The 19,370-nt window shown below is 42.9% G+C and overlaps 1 protein-coding gene and 1 pseudogene across 1 annotated transcript; one reads left to right on the plus strand and one right to left on the minus strand.

The window, feature by feature from the left end:
- The first annotated feature begins 193 nt into the window (after positions 1–193).
- LOC150003383 (uncharacterized) lies at positions 194–13,877 on the plus strand (annotated as a pseudogene).
- A 281-nt stretch (positions 13,878–14,158) lies between these two features.
- DEFB116 (defensin beta 116) lies at positions 14,159–18,718 on the minus strand. The gene is given in 2 exon segments (XM_090285254.1): positions 14,159–14,376; positions 18,652–18,718. Coding segments are annotated over 2 exon segments (285 nt in total).
- Positions 18,719–19,370: the final 652 nt, after the last annotated feature.

The raw sequence follows: 19,370 nt of genomic DNA on the forward strand, positions 1-19,370 counted from the left end.
CTGAATCAAAAAGAAACAGAAAGTCTGTACAGACTGATTATAACTAATGAAATTGAAGCAGTAATCAAAAAACTTCCAGTGAACAAATGTCCTGGGCCAGATGGCTTCGCAGGGGAATTTTACCAAACATTCAAAGAAGAACAAAAAATTTGTTTGGGTGTTGTGTTGAGGGAGCAGAGCCCGTGGACCCAGGATGGTTTTGCTGGAGACTGAGCTGTTCCTGATGGAGCTGACCCGGCTCTGCCAGAAGAGCTGGTTGCCGGAGCAGTGTGTTCATCACCCTGAAGAAGTATGATGGACGAACTAAACCTATTCCATGGAAGGGTTCTGTGGAGGGCTTTGAGCCCTCAGACAACAAGTGTCTGTTAAGAGCTACTGACGGGAAAAAGAAAATCAGCACAGTGGTAAGCTCCAAAGAAGTGAATAAGTTTCAGATGGCTTACTCGAACCTGCTGAGAGCTAACACGGAGGCTGAAGAAGAGGGACAAAAAGAGCAAGAGTAAGAAGAGCAAAGCAGCACAACGAGGGGCACCAGATTCCCTGTTTTCATCAATGAACCACTAAATTGTTATTTTTCCTTTGGTTTTTACTTTTGGCCACAAAGCTAGGATTCTGATTCCCCTGCCTTAACTGTTTTCATGTGAGATGAGGGTCATTTTGGGTGGAAGAAGAGCCATGATATTTACAGCGTAGTTATAAGAAGCCATTTTATTTTTAACCTGGCTCATTTGTCTGTGTTCCATAGTTGTGTACACCTGGACTATAGTTTAAAGTCTTCTGCCCTCTGTGTGAAAAGCAATGTATCATTAAACCTGTCTATTTATCAGCACAGACTATCTTATTTATCTCTTTCCTTCCCCATGTTAATAGTTTCTGGTAATAATTACTGATTTTGGAATGATATGATTATGAATAGGCTTTTAGCCCTATCTTCTGGGTTAGTAGAATTGAAACCTAAAAATTTTATTAAAAGTTGTGTTAGGTAGTCTTCCCAACCAGCTCTATAATTTTATCATCATAGTTCCTTTAGCAAATTTGAACAAATTCTCATAGTCAAATGAGAGTTTGCTTAAGCACCTTAGAATAAACATATTACAAAATTAAGAATAAAGATTACAAGTTTAAAAAAATTCAAAAGGTGGGAAGACTCCCAAGCTTATTTTACAAGGCCAGCATTATTCTAATTCTAAAACCAGATAAAGACACTACATAGAAAATAAAATTATAGGCCAATATTCATGATGAACATAGGTGCAAAAATCCTCAACAAAACATTAGCGAACCAAATTCAGCAATACCTTAAAAAGATCATAAACTGTGACCAGGTGGGTTTTATTCCTGAGATGCAAGGTTGGTTCCATATCCACAAATAAATTAATGTGATATGCCACATAAACAAAATGAAGGATAAAAATCATTTGACCATATCAATAGATGCAGAAGTAAAAATGTTTGATAAAAATCCAGCACCCATTTCTTTATTTATATTTACTAAATTTATTGGGATGACATTGGTTAGGAGGGTCATATAGGTTTCAAGTGCACATTATTGTGATACTGTACACGATCTGTATGTTGCATTATGTACCCACCACCCATAGTCAAATCATCTTCTACCACCCCCAAACCTTTCCCTCTGGTGTCCACCATACTGATGTCTCTCTGTGTCTCTGAGCCTCAGTTTTATCATATGGTTCTTAGCCTTTTCTGACTGGCTTATTTCACTTTGCATAATATTCTCAAGGCCCATCCGTGTTGTCGCAAAAGGCGGTATTTCATCTTTTCTTATGGCTGAGTAGTATTTCATGCACCTTGGTTGTCTTCATGTCTTGGCCACCATGAACAATGATGCAATGAACATAGGGACAGAACCCATTTATGATAAAAATAAAATAAAAAAACTTCCCAGCAAAGTGGGAGTAGAGGGAACATATCTCAAAATAATGAAGACCATATATGACAGACCCACAGCTAACATCATACTCAATGGGGAAAAACTAAAAGCATTTCCCTTAATATCAGGAACAAAACAGGGATGCCCACTCTCACCACTCTTATTCAACACAGTACTGGAAGTCCTAGACACAGCAATCAGACAGCAAGAAATAAAAGACATCCAAATTAGAAAAGAAGAAGTAAAACTGGCATTATTTGCAGGTGACATGATGCTGTTTACAGAGAACCCTAAAGATTCCACCAGAAAACTATTAGAACTGAATAAATTCTACAAAGTAGCAGGATACAAAATAAATCTTTAGAAATTGGTCGCATTTTAATACACCAACAATGGACTATCAGAAAGGGAAATTAAGAACTATCCCATTTACAATTGTATCAGAAAATTAAATACCTAGGAATAAATTTAACCAAGGATGGAAAAAACCTGTATTCATATCATTCTTTACATTTATTATTATATTATTACATTTATTATTATGATTGGATTACTGATAACCTTGAGTCAATGTTGTTTTTCTTCTGTTATTCAGGCACTAGAGACAGAAAACTAGCTGTAACAGTTATAAAACCTGTAGAAAATACTGAAAAATTTATTAAGAGAAAAAAAATAACAAGAATGTTCACAGGCTGCCCCAAACAACTTCATTATCCCTCAGGAAAATTCACCAACCAGTCCCTGTGCATCCTCCTATCTAATAGATAACACCTACAGGAAATTATAAATGAAGGTGATCTAACACATCATTAGAACATGATTATAAATGTAAATAGAACACCAGGAATCTAGAGTGGGCTAGATGATGAGGAAGGATTTCTCTGTCCTTGATTGGGATGCCTAGAATTTTCTCCATGGGTCATTTAAAGTACATGGATTAGGATGATTAATACTAGTTGCAACAACAATAACAGAAAATCTCATTGGTTCAAAAAATAAGTTTCTTGCTCACATCACACTTTTTTGCTGGTCAGGTGACTGCTGGAAGACTCAAGGTGGTGATTCCAAGGGATGACACAGGTATCTTGATTCTTCCCATTTTGTAGCTGTATCATCTTTAAGTACTTGCTTCCAGTTGCACAATATGGAGGATGAAGCTTTCAGGAGCAAAGACTTAAAGTGGCATATTTTATTTTTGTTTATATTCCATTGACAGAACCAGCCTTTAGGAGTAAGGCCTTAAAAGTGCCATTAGGTATTCGTCAGTACAGAGCAACCCATTTTACCTCGCTGTGGTGCTGTATGTGGGGGCGGGGTCTGAGAGGGAACAATGGAGCTTGCTCAGCACTCGCCCCTTTTCCAGGCATTTCTCCCACTTTCCTATGGGACTGGCGCCTCTCTAGCTGTTGCCCTGGCTGTTTTATTCAGAGTGGGGCTTCTGTGAACATTCTAGGACCATGGGGCTCTTTAAACAAGGGGACTCTGCTGAGAGACCAGCAGTTTCTTACTCCGCCCCAACCCCCTCTGATTTGCACAGTCAGAAGCAATGAGGCTTTATTTTCCCCAGTGCTGGGACTGTGAGCTGTGCAATCTGGTAAGGAGCTGATAATGCTCCCCAGGTGTCCCTCCCGACTTTTTAAAACATGTGACTGCGCTTTCCACCGGCCTGCTGCTGCCGCCGCCACTGCTGCCACCACCACGCCGAGTCCTCTGTGCTCCTGCTTCGCCCCTCTTACCTGTCGGGATGAGTATTTCTTCTTTATATCTTTGTTTGCTGGACTTCCATGCAGTTTGATTTTTTGGAACTTCTGGTTGTTTCTAGTTTTGAGGTAGTTGTATTCCTTCTTAGTTGTGGAGGGAGACACAGCGAGTCTGTCTAGGCCTCCATCTTGGCTGGAAGTCCAAGAATTTCTTTTTAAAAACAGGAAATTCTATCATTAAATAAGACTGTTAAATTTGACTGTATTGACAATAGAGTGGTCTCATCTCAGGGGGAGACCCTGATCTGAGACCCAAATACTTTGTCAGTTATTTATCAGTAGCTTGGTTGTATCGGACCAAAATTAAGTTTATCTCTATGATTTTACAACTTTACTATATCATCATCGTCATCATCGGCAGCCGTCCGTATCGAGAGACGATGGCGTAGCTTCTTGAGAGCCTATCTGCACCGCCGAGAATGGCTGTGCAGTCCGACTCGGGAGTGACAATCCCTGCCGCACTTGTTACAGGTGAAGGCAGATGGCTGTTGTTGCTGCTGTTGACGCTGCTTCCGCCTCGATCTTTTCTGGACCGCCTCCTCGTTGCGCGCAGCCTCTGCGCGTGACGTACCTTGCCTGACCGCGAGCCTCCAGGCTAGGCGGTCGTCTGCTTGAACTTCCCATGTGTTGAGATTGATGGAGCATTGTGTCATGTCCTTTTTGCAGATGTCTTTGAACTGCAGTTTTGGGCGCCCTGTCATCCTCTGGCCTTCTGCTAGCTCGCCGTAGAGGAGGTCTTTGGGAATACGGCCTGCATCCATTCTTTTGACATGGCCGAGCCACCTGAGGCGTCTCTCACTAAGAACTGCATGCAAACTGCTCATGTTGGCTCGCTTCAGCACCTCGGTGTTGGGAACCTTATCCTGCCAGGCGACATGCAGGACGCGTCGCAGGCACCTCATGTGGAAGCTGTTGAGTTTCCTTTCGTGCCTTGCGTAGGTGGTCCACGTCTCGCTGCCATAGAGGAGAGTGCTGAGTACGCAGGCTTGGTAGATGCGCAGTCTGGTTTTCTCGGTGAGGCTGGAATTGTTCCACACTCGCCGGTTCAGTTTGGCCATAACTGTGGCTGCCCTGGCGATTCTCCGGTTGACCTCCAAGTCAACTGACAGAGAGCTCGAGATGGTGGACCCAAGGTAAGTGAAGTCGTTGACAACCTCCAGGGTGTATCCGTCGATGGTGATGCATGGGGGAGTCCCCATGCCTTGAGCCATAACATTCGTCTTCGTCAGGCTGATGGCTAGTCCGAACTCCTTGCATGCGTGGGAAAGGCAAGTGACTAGCTGCTGGAGTCCCTCTTCGGAGTGTGATGTCAAGGCTGCGTCGTCGGCGAAGAGCATCTCACGGATGAGCACCTCTTTGACTTTGGTCTTGGCTCGTAGACGGGCCAGGTTGTAGAGCTTGCCATCAGATCTGGTGTGAATGAAGACACCCTCGCTGCAGTCCTTAAAGGCGTATTGGAGAAGCATGGAGAAGAAGATTCCAAACAGCGTAGGCACGAGGACCGCAGCCCTGCTTTACTCCGCTGCTGACTGGGAAGGCCTCAGAGGTTGCGCCGTTGTAGGACACCGTGCTGTGCATGTTGTCGTGAAAGGACATGACCACAGCAAGCAGATGTGGTGGACAGCCAATCTTCCGTAGCAAGTTGAAGAGTCCGCTTCGACTGACCAGATCAAACGCCTTCGTGAGGTCGATAAAGGCGAGGTAGAGTGGTTTATGCTGCTCGTGACACTTCTCCTGCAGCTGGCGTAGGGAGAAGATCATGTCCACTGTTGATCGGCCAGCTCTGAAGCCACACTGGGACTCTGGGTAGACGCGGGAAGCAAGGGTCTGCAGGCGGGCAAGAGCGACCTGGGCGAATACTTTGCCGACGACGCTGAGGAGAGAGATGCCCCAGTAGTTGTTGCAGTCGCTGCGGTCTCCTTTGTTCTTGTACATGGTGATAATGTTGGCATCTCTCATATCCTGAGGGATGTAACCCTCCTTCCAGCAGAGACAGAGTAGATGGTGGAGCGGCTATAGCAGGACTGGTTTCCCGCTCTTTAGGATTTCTGGAGGGATTCCGTCGCTTCCTGGTGCTTTCCCACAAGCGAGGCGGTTGATGGCTTTGCCGAGCTCTGCCGCAGTAGGTGGGGTGTCTAGCTCCTCCATGACTGGTAGGTCTGGGATGGCGTTAAGAGCAGTGTCTGTTACGGTGTTCCTTGTTGCGTACAGCTCGAGGTAGTGCTCGGTCCACCGCCACATTTGCTGTTCCTTGTCAGTGATGACCTCACCTGTCTTGGACTTAAGGGGGGCGATCTTGGAGGGGATTGGGCCTGTTGCCTTCTTGATACCCTCATACATTCCTCGTGCGTTGCCTATATCGGCGGCTTCCTGGATGCTTCTGCACAGGTTTAGCCAATAGGTGTTGGCACAGTGGCGGGCGGTCTTCTGGACTTTGTTCCTGGCAGCCCGTAGAGCTTGAAGTGTACTGGGAGTGGGCGTGGCCTTGTAAGCCAGTAGGGCCTTCCTCTTAGCCTCGATCACGGGTTCCATTTCTTCCCAGTGAGCCTCGTACCAGTCAGCGTTCTTCCGCTCTTTCTTCCCGTAAGCAATAATGGCGGAGTTGTATATGGCGTCGCGGAGACGTGGCCAATTGGATTCGATAATGTCGTCTGCCGCCATTCCCTCGCCGAGTGCATCTTCCATCCTGTTGATGAATTGCTGGGTCTTAACTGGGTTGCTGGCACAACTGGTGTTGATGCGTGGGCGACCCTTCATCTTGGAGTGGTGCAACCTCTTCGGCATTATGCGCACCTTGCTTACCACGAGGGCATGGTCCGTGTCGCAGTCTGCACTGTGGTAGCTGCGGGTGAGGAGGGTGCTGCCAATATCCGTTCTTCTGGTGATGACGAGGTCAAGCTGGTGCCAGTGGCGGGAGCGGGGGTGCCTCCATGACACCTGGTGGATCTCTTTGCACTTGAAGAATGTGTTTGTCACGCACAGGCCGTGGTGACACGAAAGCTCAAGCAGTCGCTGACCATTCTCATTGATCTTACCTCTCCCAAAGTTTCCGAGGCAGGTGGGCCAGGCCATGTGGTCGGCTCCTACTCTTGCGTTGAAGTCTCCAAGGAGATAAAGAGCGTTACTTCTGGGGATCTTGGATAACGCTTCGTCCAGTGCATGGTAGAACTGTTCTTTCTCTTCGGTGGTGGCGCAGAGGGTTGGGGCATACGCGCTAAGAATGCTGACTGGGCCGAAAGTTGTTGACAATCGGAGGGTAAGTAATCTCTCTGTGTCTCCTGTGGGTGGCTCTATGGAGTTAACAAGCGTGTTCTTCACAGCGAACCCAACACCGTGCTGTCTTGGTTGGTCCGGAGACTTCCCTTGCCAGTAGAAGGTGTAGTTGGTTTCTCTGATAGTTCCGTTGTCGGCCAACCGGGTCTCCTGTAGAGCCGCAATGTCGATGTTTAGTCGTGCCAGTTCCCTGTCGATGACGGCGGTTTTCCTGGCACCATTGATCCACGGAAGGTCTGCAGTAAGTCTGGGACACATGGTCCTGATATTCCAGCTAGCGAGGCGAAGAGCTGGAGGCTTCTTTCTTGTTGTTTGCTTGGAATTGCCTGGTGCGAGTGTTTTGTGGCCCACTTTTCAAGAGACGCCTCTCTGATCCCCACGCACCCAGTGGGGCAGGCGAGCCATGGCGAGACGGCACCTAATTGACTGGGGGCTGCCCAGCTTGAGGCGGGCGGTAGCTGTCCAGTGAGGTGCGATGACCTCTCCCACCGTCAGAGGAGACCCCTGGTGCTCGTTTCCTTCGCCAATCGGATGAGCTTATAACCGGTATCTGTCTCCTCCCGTGTTGAGTCGACATCTTGCGATGACGCTGGAGTGTCCTCTCCAGTGAAGCTACAAAGCCTGGGCAGGGTGATATGGAGGGCCAGCTGTTGCCCATGCAGCAGACCCCCCCTCTCTTCGCAGCTGAAGGATCCAAGGGGAAAGACAGAGTCAATACAGCTTGGCTTCAGGTACGCCGCAGGAGTTGCCGGTGTTGACTACAACGTCAAACTGCCTTAGGGACTCCGGCTCCGGATTTTCTGTCGGGGTTTACTCCCTTAGCCTTTCCCCTGAGGAGGTATGCCGCAAGGCAGCGGAGGTTTGGAGTCAGAGTTTCCCTTCTCCTTAGCCTTTCCCCTGAAGAGGTATGCCGCAAGGCAGTGGAGGTTTTTTGGAGTCAAAGTTTTCCTTCTCTGGTGTGCCCTGACTGGAAGATCGAACCAGCGACACTTAGCTCGCAGGCCGACGCTCAATCCACTGAGCCAAACCAGCCAGGAGGCAACTTTACTATAATATATATATTATTAGTGTAATTTATATAATTTTGTTTCATATTAAGACATTTAGTATTACTCTGCTTTTCTGGCAAAAATGTAATCCACAAACCACAAATACAAATTCCATGCATTTCACACCTTTATCATATGTCTTTATTGTGATAAAGTATAAAGCATGATATGAAGTTTTAAAGTTACAAACCAGATGCATGTAATATTAAATAAACAAATGTCAATGATTTCATTAAACTCATCAATAATGAAGAAACCAGTAAGATGTCAAGAGTGATTCAGAAGAACAGTGATGAATATTATCAGTCAAAAAATTCTGAAATCAATTTGCAAATAGATATAAACCTGTTTAACATCCTAAAGGGCAATAAACTACAATATTCAGGGTTATATTTCCCACCAAACAGAAATCAAGTGTGTCCAATTGTAGCTTGTCCCTTTGCATTGATATATATAGGAATAGTTTTCATGATTCAGAAGTGAATTTTTGCAATGATATCAGTTTTGTGTAAGTTAACCTCTACCATACAACAGTTCAAAATAGACTAGTTGGTGAAAAATTATTCAAAGGTAGACACTGCTAATAGAATTATAATTCCACAGAATCTACCAGATCATGCCCAGCAAGCCACTGGTAATTTTTTGGTAATTTTTCTTAACAGCTTGTTGATACTGGGCCTTCCTAAACATAATTTTATTTCAAAAAACTTAATGCATGTGGAATGCTCCACAATGTATTTGTTTGGAGGTGGTGCTTGTTTTGTTTTGTCTTTGAAAGGAAAACGACCATTTATCTATATAATAGAGACTACCTTACATGTTAACACAGAATTGCTCATTATTTGTATTTAATGTTAGCACCTATTCAGTGCCTCCTTCTAGATTCAGTTTTGTTTAAAATATAAGGTTGGTGCATTTTAAAAATGGTCTATTTTAAAAATGAAAAAGCCCATGAGTATGAAAATATTGATTCATTAACATACCCTCCTTTGCTTTCTAGAACCTTATTCCATCTGTTAACTAACTTATAAATGCCACACTTGTAAAATTCTTTAGTTTTTGAAGCAAAATATGAATCCAACCCATTTTCAACCTCTTCTCTTGATGTTGACCTAAGACCATCAAAATGGTTCTGTAGTCCCTGAAACAAGTGATAATCAGAAGGAGCAAGGTCAGGAGAATATGGAGGATGAAGCAATATTTCCCAACCAAGCTCTTTCAAGAAATTTTTGGTGAGTTGAGCTGTGTGAGGACGAGCATTATCGTGATGGAAGATGAGACCCTTTCTGTTGACTAAGGAGGGTCGCTTTAGGTTCAAAGCTGCTTTCAAATGACGAAGTTTTTCACAGTAAAGATTAGCAGTAATTGTTCGATTGTTGTCTAACAGTTCGTAATGGACAATTCCTTCCATATCCCACCATACACTCAGCATGATCTTTGAGTGAAGGCCTCCTCTTGGTTGTTGAACTCTTCTTCCTCCTTGACTGATCCATGATTGGCGGCATTTAACGTTATGGTAAAGGATCCACTTCTCAGCACCTGTAACAAGCCTACCTAAAAATGGTGCCTGAAGGTGTCACGAAAGCAATGATTCACAACAAGCAACAGACTGCTGCAGATTCTCTGGAGACAGTTCATGTAGGACTCATTTTCCAACTACTGAAACCTTTCCAGTCCTTTTCAGTTGGCATAGCACGGTTGTATGGGCTACGTTACATTGTTCTGCAAGTTCCCTAGAGGTAATGGTGGGGTTTTCTGTGACAACAGCCTCCAACACTTTGGAATCAAGGTTTTTTTGACGACCCTCTTTTGGCTCAGTTTTCAAACTGAAATCCCCACTTCAGAAATGGGAAAATCACCTCCTGCAACCTCTTTCAATCACTGCATTATTCCCACAGGCTCTCTGAATAGACTTTGCTGCTGTACTTGCATTGGCACGTTTAAGAAACTCAGAGAGTAAAACATTTATAAAGCGGTCTTTAGGTGGGACGAACATGGGTGCAAATATTGCAGACAATTATGAATAATACTTCGATAATCTGAAAAAATAAGGTATAAATTAGTCACTGTGACATCAAAAAATTATAAGAAGAGGCACAAATTTAATAAATACTATCTAAAACTTTCTTTTAAAAAAGTCGGACATTACTTTTGCACCAATCAATTCCTTTATACATTTGTCCTTTGTAATCCTAAACATAGTCTGAGGAGAGATTTCTCTCTTTTGATCTATTATACTTGGACAGCAGGGAAGTTATTTCTATAAAATAGAATCTGGTGAAGTCTTTGGTGTATTTAATCTGAATGGAATAGCATCTACCATCATTTCTAAAGGGATATGTTCTTTTAAACACTAAGAAATTATAGTAAGAATGCTTTGAGGGCTTAATGTTGTATTGAGGCAATTTAATAGAGTTTTTGGAATCTTTCTGTAGAGTATATAGAAGCTCTGAAAATAAGTTGGTTTTTAAACCTGAAAACAAATGCCAATGTTTTAGGGGTTTGTTTGGTCAAGTTTGTCTATGTGTATCTTAAAAGGCTTATGAGAGGCTTTTTTTCCCTTTGAGGTTCATTAATATTTTTTTCAACTTCTCATAGACATAATTGTAATGAAGAGAATTTAGAATTTTGATTTCCTTTTGTAAGTCTCTTCTTCCCACAAACATTATAGCTGATTTCTGGCCAAAGTGGGAGATTTCCAAGTTTTTCTCTTAGATATTTTGGATCATCCTGCCCTCACAATAAAGCAGGGAAACAACACTGGTTTGAAGGTAGTCTCTGGTCATTTTTCATTGGCAGCCGTCCGTCTCGAGAGACGATGGTGTAGCTTCTCAAGTGTCCATCTGCACCGCCGAGAATGGTTGTGCAGTCCGACTCGGGAGTGACACGGTATCTGTCTCCTCCCGTGTTGAATCGACATCTTGCGATGACGCTGGAGTGTCCTCTCCAGTGGAGCTGAAGCTACAGAGCCTGGGCAGGGCGATATGGAGGGTCTGCTGTTGCCCATGCAGCAGACCCCCCCTCTCTTCGCAGCTGAAGGGTCCAAGGGAAAGACGGAGTCAATACAGCTTGGCTTCAGGTGCGCCGCAGGAGTTGCCGGTGTTGACTACAACGTCAAACCGCCTTAGGGACTCCGGCTCCGGATTTTCTGTCGGGGTTTACTCCCTTAGCCTTTCCCCTGAAGAGGTATGCCGCAAGGCAGCGGAGGTTTTTTGGAGTCAGAGTTTTCCTTCTCTGAGTCTCTGGTCACCAATTCCAAATTATACTAAGGGATACTATAATAGTTTAAAATAAGCTAAACAGAGATGGGACTTTCTTCTTGGCCATTTGACTGGAGATCTCACAGAGTAGGGTATAACCCACAAAACAGTAGACCTGATTTTTCTCAGGTATAGGCAGTAAGGGTTAACAGACAGGCAAAAAATACTTTTTATAATCCCTATCTGAAAAACAAAGTGTTTCTGAGCTCAGGTGGGGAGCCTGGCCATCTCAGGCCACAGAAAGGAGGTAATGGAGGAGGATCTGAAAGTCAGACCATGTGTGAATTCAGTACACATTGTGTCCCCCACCTCCATTCTTCTTAAGATCTTAGAAACTGTGCCAAACTGCTACACAAGAATGGCCAGACTCCAAAATTTTAAATAAGTGTTTGCTGTTCCTCAGAACTGTGTTTCAGGAAGGAAGGAGGAGAATGCCCACCAGCTAGAGGATGGGAATCACTTCACCCCACTGTTTAACACATCGAAATTACACGTTTTCTTTTATAACTTAATATACCTAAAAAAACAAAACAAACAAACAAAATCCCTTTAAGATTTGTGTTGATAAGCAGTGGAAAAAGTGAAACTCGAGAAGGAAAATATGACAGAAACTGATATTGATGAGAATGACGGGGACCTTATCAAATAGCAAACTTCAAAACCATTATTTAATGGGAGTCCTTATAACAAAATAAAGATACACAAATATGCATTTGAAAACAAAGGAAATCACATTACTTTTGAGAAGAAGAAAGGGAATATGATATTGAAGATTCCTAAAGGAGTCCAAGTGTACATTCAAGGAAATAAAAATCATGAAAGGTTTCTTAATTAGTTGAGATTTTTCACTTTAATAATAGTCGATCCTCTATTTACAATTGTGCAAAGGCTGATTTCATCATTAAATTGAAATCAGTTTACAAGTTAGAACTAAAAGCACATTTTAATGGCTTAGACATGGTGGCTTGAGATGAATGGTGGGGGGTAGAGTGTGTCAAGAATGACTCACTCCCAAGTTTCCGAATTGAGCAACAGAACAAATTGTAAACGTCAATTACTGACACCGGAAGACAAAGGTTTCCAGCCAGGCAGACAAATTTAGAATTCAGCTTAGGACATTTTGAGCCTAAAATGGCTAAGAAATCCAGGAGGACATAACGAATTTATAATTTAATATGTGAGTCTGGACCTAGTCTGAGTTGAATATGTAAATACAGAACTAGCCCAAGATCACACAGCTTCTGAGCAGTGGTGAGGAGCAGGGGACAAACCCTTGCGTCCCCATGGTCATGTTTCTTTCTCTAAGACATGTAGGAACCAGGGAAGTGGGAATCTGCTTTACAACCACCTTCACTCTACAAATACTGCTGAAGTGGAAAGTCTAGACATATTATATATTTCAACTACAATGCTGAACCCAGGACCATCACTTTCTTCCAAATATTAAACTGTGTGTCTAATCATGCTGCTTATGCCAGAAAATTTCTGCTACTCTCCTTGCAAGCTGGCTTCTGCCAGATCCCTGTCCCCTGTCTGACAAACACATCTGAATATCAGTGAATCACAAAGATATAAACATTATTAAATTTTCCCATCAGACCTGTAAGTTCCATGAAAATTAAAATCCCACTGTATTAATTTTTCATTGAGTGCATGACCTCTAGTCCATTGTTTGGTCTGAGATTGTTATTTATCTAATAATGAGAAATGCTGGTAGAATGTCTATGGTGAAAATAAGAGAAAAAGAAAATAAGGAAGATGACAAATATCATGGGGTAGGTGGCAAAGAAGAAACCCCAAAAGGAACTAATAAAAGACACCCAGAGACCAGAAGTGAAGGCAAACAATGTTTCAAGGAAGGCTTGAGGGCAATGCAGGGGAAATAGTAGCTAGAGGCAAAGTAAATGGGAAAACCTAAAGAATATTCAAGTTTTTCAACAATGAAGGCATTGGTGAGCAAAACCAGGGCCATTTTAGTGAAGTAATAAGCACAAAATCCAGACTTCTCTTAACTGAGCCAAAATTAGGAATGTGAAACTTGCAGAGCTTAGTTGGGAACACTAGTTCTATTAGTTTGGATGCAAAGAGAGGTAGAGATAAGACATTAGCCATGAAAGAGAAGTATTCATAACGCAATGAAAATTCCATAGCGTGTCCAATATTAGTTGCGACTAAGTTTGGAGTGGGAAAACAATATTCCTGAATTCTCGAGAATGAAAGGATCTTAAAGGTTATCAACTACAATGTCCAGCTTCTGTTCCAAATCCCTGACACCATGACCACCATCACCTCTGTCCCACATCCAGAAATGGTCCTCCAGCCTCAAAACTGGAAGACAGCCCAGGGAAAAACCTGTTTATTCCACTTCCTAATAGCGCTACCACTTAGAAAATGTTGCTTTCATCTGCCCAACAGATTTCTACACTCTGTTTTATCCATCCGTCTGGTTCTGGTTCTTCCTGAGGACACCACATCATGGCACACAGACCAGGACAGCTCTCTGGATATCAAAGGTAACCCTATTGTCCCTGCCCTGATCCTACAGTGTTTACTTCAAGGATTCAGTGATCTCCTCTACATGTTCACTGGGTCATCCGGACTCAAGTCAGCTGTCACCGTCTCTCTGCATTCTCCAGAATAAATCACAATCCTCTTCATGTACCAAGCAGAACAGAAATGTCACCTGCTTCCTTCCTTGGCACCGTCACCATCTACTGAGCTATTCTAACATCCTATTTGCTTTTTTTTTGGCCAGTGCCCTTTCCTAAACTCATGGCTGTCCAGCTCCCAGCCTACCCCTCCTTGTCTAATGATGACTACCCACAGAGGAGAGACATACGCAGGAGAAGAAATGCATTTTTATGGGGAGGGTGTTCCAGAATGGGGAGGAATTGCTCCAGGAAGGCGTAAGGTTAGTGATATTCAAATTTCAGAGTAGCTTTAAGTGTTTGTAACTGCCAGGTTGGAGTCAGAGTTGGAGTTCTTTTTCACAGGAAGTTTCAGGCAGCACTTTTGATTGTTGAGACAGGTTAAGTATTGAATTTCATCTTTTCTGCAGCTGTTTCTGCACGTGCCATGGTAAAGTTGGCATGGATTCCAAGGCTCCTGGCTCTTGCCATAGTGGGATCTGAAAAGGTCACCTAAGAAAAACGTAGCCATGTTTAGCCTCTATGCAGCAATGAAAACAGGAATGAGGACGCATGATTTAAAGAGAACAAACCCTAAGAACATTAAGAGCACAGGATCTGGAGTCAGAACCACCTCAGTTCAAATCCGGGCTCTGTCATTAAAGCTCTTCATCCTTAAGCAAGTTACTTTAGTTCTTAGGCCCACATTGCGCCATCTTCACAGTGGGCATAATATATAAACCAACTTCTTAACATTTTGCTGATGATAATATTAGCATATATATTATGCTCAGAAAAGTAAAAAAACAAATATTAGGCAGTGTTGTTGACATGAAAGTCTTTTCCTGGGGTCCCAGGGCTTCAGGGGCTGCCACTGTGAGCACCTATCAGACATGTCCCAAGTCCCCTGACAGATGTGTGCTCCACACACACAATTCTCATCAGAGACAGTCAGGATCTACTCTGAGGCAGGGCACACATATCTGAGCTCCTGCATTGCCTTTGTGCTTTGAAACACTTGAGTAGACATGTACCGTAAGTGCTCACTGTACAAATCTCTACACATACTTCCTGTATATGGCTAAAGCTCATCTGGGAGTATTAATGGCTATGTATCAGTCATCCACATATGTCCATGTATATACAGGTTCTTCAGCTGAAAATGCCCCAGCAAACAATTCCTGAGACTTAGCGTTCTATAAATATTAGTCATCAATTGTATTAACTACCCATTGGAACCTTCACAGACAAAGGAGACATTAGAAAGGAAATAATGCTAACAACCACTACCATATACTCAGCATCTTCTATGTACCAAGCATTTTACAAGTAACATCTCACTGAATCCTTGCAAAGGCCTACTGTTATCTCCACTCATTAGATGAAGACACTGAGGCTCCAAGAGAGACCATGTTCTGTCTATATTCATGCTTGACCAAGCTAGGATTCATTTCTGGTCTATGTGATATTAAGCCTGTACTGTTTCCCCTCTGTGTAACACTACCTCTTTGTATGATAAAATTTCTAGGAGAAAGTAACAAATTGTGTGATGTCTGTAGGCACTGAGCCTTCTACAGTTTTCAGTAGATGGTCCAAAATTCATAGTTTAGCATTTAAGAACATTTTCAACCATCCACCCATCCCCTTATTCCACATCCATTTACCAGCACTCACTCTGGGCTAGGCCATGTATTCAGTGCTAAGCATGGACAGGTTTCAATGCCCACCCACACTAGTAAACACCAGACAAAGCAAGTTTGATGTCATTTCCTGCATGGCAAAAAACAAAAACAAAAAACAAAACAACAACAACAAAACATTTTGTTAATTTTCGAACAAGATAAAGTAACATTTTTCAAGTTTGAGTGAAGTCAGAGGATGGAACGGGAAAGAAAGAAGAAATGCTTCAGTAGCAGACATCCTACAGCATTTCGGTGCTGGTGCATATATGAACTGCCCCCTGAATTGGCACTCCAGTCCAGAGGAGGCTCTGAGCTGCTCCATCAGCCAGCCTGCTGGTTGACCAACAATGGTGTCCCTTCATCCACACACCAGCATCATGGTGCCACTGCATTTCCTACATTAATCCTCACTCTCACCATGGAACCTGTCTCTGCTTTGAGAACTGCCTCTTATGAACCTGTCTACTTGTAGGAAAGGGAGATCCACCGGGGCCTCCCCAGAGTGACACGCACACTCTTCTGGTTGACATCTGAATGGGAGGGTTTTCCTTTTGTCCTGAATACAGTGGATGGAAGCTGAGGCACCCAAGACTTCCTCTTTGTAGTCACCAGAAGAAGGATAGGAACATAGATACCGAGAAGAAGGATCAGGCATGCTGCTGCTTTTTCCTCACTCTTTCCACATGGAAAGCAGATCAAGACAATCTCAGGAGGATTCTGCTTCAGGTGGCTAAACAAACAAAGACAAACAAGCAACGGTTTTGCCATAGACATTTAAGCAAATTTTTATTGTTTGATTTTTAGAGAGAGAGAAAAAGAGGAATATTGATTTTGTTGTTCCACTTATTTATGCATTCCTTGGTTGATTCTTATATGTGCACTGACTGGGGAAAGGACCCTCTACCTTGGTGTAAGGCGATAACATTCTAACCAACTGTGCTGCTCAGCCAGGGCATAGACATTTATGACTTCTCACTTCTGCAGCTGTTCTAACTTTATACTGCCTTGTGTCATGACAAACTATAACAGCCACATCAAGTTAATGTCACCTCTGATGATCCCTCCATCTTCAAAGTGAAGTCAGAGGAGACCTGCCTTTGAATCCCAGCATTGTCTCTGATCCTCTGGACCTCTGGACCTAGTAGTATCCCCATGGGAGAAATGGAAATGGAGGAGTTTGCACCAGATAGAAAAATCTCAGTTTTGTTTGTGAAAGAGTGGGTTAATAACCCGGGGGATTTTTAAGTAGCCTCGCATCAAGTCTCTAGAGATTCTAATATGAGAGGTCTGGGGTGAGGCCAAAGCAAGGGTGCTTTGCAAGAACTGAGAAAATACTCATGGGCTCCTCCCTAACCTTCTCATATTCATCCACAGACATTGCCCAGTTCATTTTCCCACATTGGACTTGTTTTAGAGAGCAAATTAAAATATTATAAGTTTAAAACCAATACATATGCTCTAGACTCCATCAGCTCCATCCAGAGCCAGAAATCAATGTGATACATGATTTCTCTACCACCTGTGCACCCCAAATATGATCCTTTCCAATCCAATTTCTAAGGTTCTTCCTACCTGTATGTTTTTATTAGGCATAAGTCATTTATAAATTCATGCACTCAATAAACATTTACAAAAACCCTACTCTGTGCAAAGCACTCAGCTAAACACCAGGAATACATAAATTTAAAAGGCACACTCTTGGCTCTCAGACAGTTTAATTTCATATGTGTATGTTTGGGGCAATGAAAGGAAAAATGACTTCATCCCAGAAAAGTTGTCCAGAACAGTTTCTGCTCATAAACTCTGCACGGTGTAAGTGTTCAGTAGTTATTAAGGAAGCAACACTTTGTACAGCCTTTGAAGCATTGAGTGCTGTCTTCCCTTTTGTGTTGCTTATTGCAAACACACCTGCGGCTTTTACCACTGTTCTAACATGGGAACTGCGCTTTCCTGGACAAAACAGGATGAGAAATGCAGGGTAGGAGAATATGAAGTAGGAAGAAGATGGGAAAGGAGAAAAAAGAGAGGGAGGAGAAAATACTAGGCACAGTAACTCTGAACTCAATCCCAAAAAAGGAGAAACAGCTTTGGTTTTCCATAGGGCTGGGCTGAGGTTACTCCTATTTTTCTCTGTACATGCCAAGGTTTGACAGAGACATTGAGGATATTCCAGACTTCTGATATCATTTATCCTGTCTATTTATAGTTATATCACTGTTTTTCAGTGCCATGGAAAATCACACTGAAGAAACCCTTACGAATTTGAAAATAATACTGGATATTTTTCATTCAGCATTCATTCTCCCCATTTCAATCGCCACAGCTCTGCTGTCATAAATTTGACTGTTTTACTCAAACTTCGTCATCCCAAACCTAGGCTAAGCCAACCACTTCTCAGATAAATCTCACATATGTCCTGCTGGAATAAGACTCCTACTTGAACCAAATATCTAACTCTAACTCTTAACTCCCAGCCCTATCTCTCCTGATAACCAACTAAATCTCAATTATAAAACTTAACACAAACATAAAACCAGCCAAACCATTCAATCCTAATTCACAGCATCAAGCCAAAACACAGACCAGCTACAAACTTCACTCTACCCTAACTTTCAGTTCTACCCAACTCCACCCTCAGCTCCATTCAACAAAAATACCATTCCCTCTCCAAACTACATAAAAACATTAGTCCAGCCCAATTTTATGAATCGAATTTCTCACCTCCTCCACATCTCTTCTCATTTTTTTCAATATTACCCTAAGGTTTTATACCATCCCCACCACAAACTCACTCTTCAAACTCCAAACTACTGTTGATTTCTCCTATAGCTCTCTCACACCTAATGCATGAATCAAGCTTCCATCCCAATAGCAACACTGCCTAAACTGTGTCATGCTTCAACACTCCACTATCCCAGAAGCAACAGTGTCTTAAATTGGTCTTGGCAGAGCAGACCAAGGGAGATCAACATGAGATGGACCTTGGGATTAACACCGACACGTTAGCTGAGATAAGAAAGGCTTGGGTAGTGCCTACCATGTGTAGTCACCAAGATACCAACAGCACACGTAAGACCCCAGAGCTTTTGAGAGAGGCCTGAATTACCTGGAGTCTTATGAACCAGGATCAGAAGGATGGAAATGGTTATTAAATAAGGCTTCATGACTGACATGTCCTAAGAGAATGGAAGACTGTAGCAGGGGACTGAATACAGATCATTGCAGCAGGACAGTGCCTCCCTGCCTTTATTGGTTTAGGAAATGGGCCAGGGTTGTGTCCGGTGAACTAAAAGGGATGAGGCACACCTGGACTCAGCCAGGCAGAAGGATGACATGCATCACATATCTGGGAGAACCGCCAGCAGCACCATGTCAAGGCGAGCCTCCTTCCCCGGAAGGAGCAAATCAAAGCCAGTTGGCATTTTGTGTGAGACATATTTGAATGAATGAATCAGTCGATCAATCAAGCAAGCAAGCAAACAAATAATGAGAAAACTAATACATAATTTAAGAAATAAAGAATATTTTTAAAAACATTTGTCTTTATCCTCCTGACAGTAACCCTGTACTAGGCATCATGGACTAAGAAAAAGAAGAATACAATGATGAAAGAAAAGATGAGGAAGAAAAACTGAAGGGGAAGTATAAATGGAGGACAGGAGGGAAAAACATGAGGCAAAAGTAATGTCAATTCACATTTACCATGAATCTATCATGTGTCGGTCTCCGTACTAAATGCTATGGTATAGATACAAACACTTACAAGAACACTGTGAAGTTAGGTAGTGTTTTCTACTTCACAGATGAGCATGAGAAAGTTTGAAG

The sequence above is a fragment of the Furipterus horrens genome, unplaced genomic scaffold (assembly GCF_987537825.1).
Source record: "Furipterus horrens unplaced genomic scaffold, mFurHor1.1.pri manual_scaffold_8, whole genome shotgun sequence".
NCBI classification, from domain to species: Eukaryota; Metazoa; Chordata; class Mammalia; order Chiroptera; family Furipteridae; genus Furipterus; species Furipterus horrens.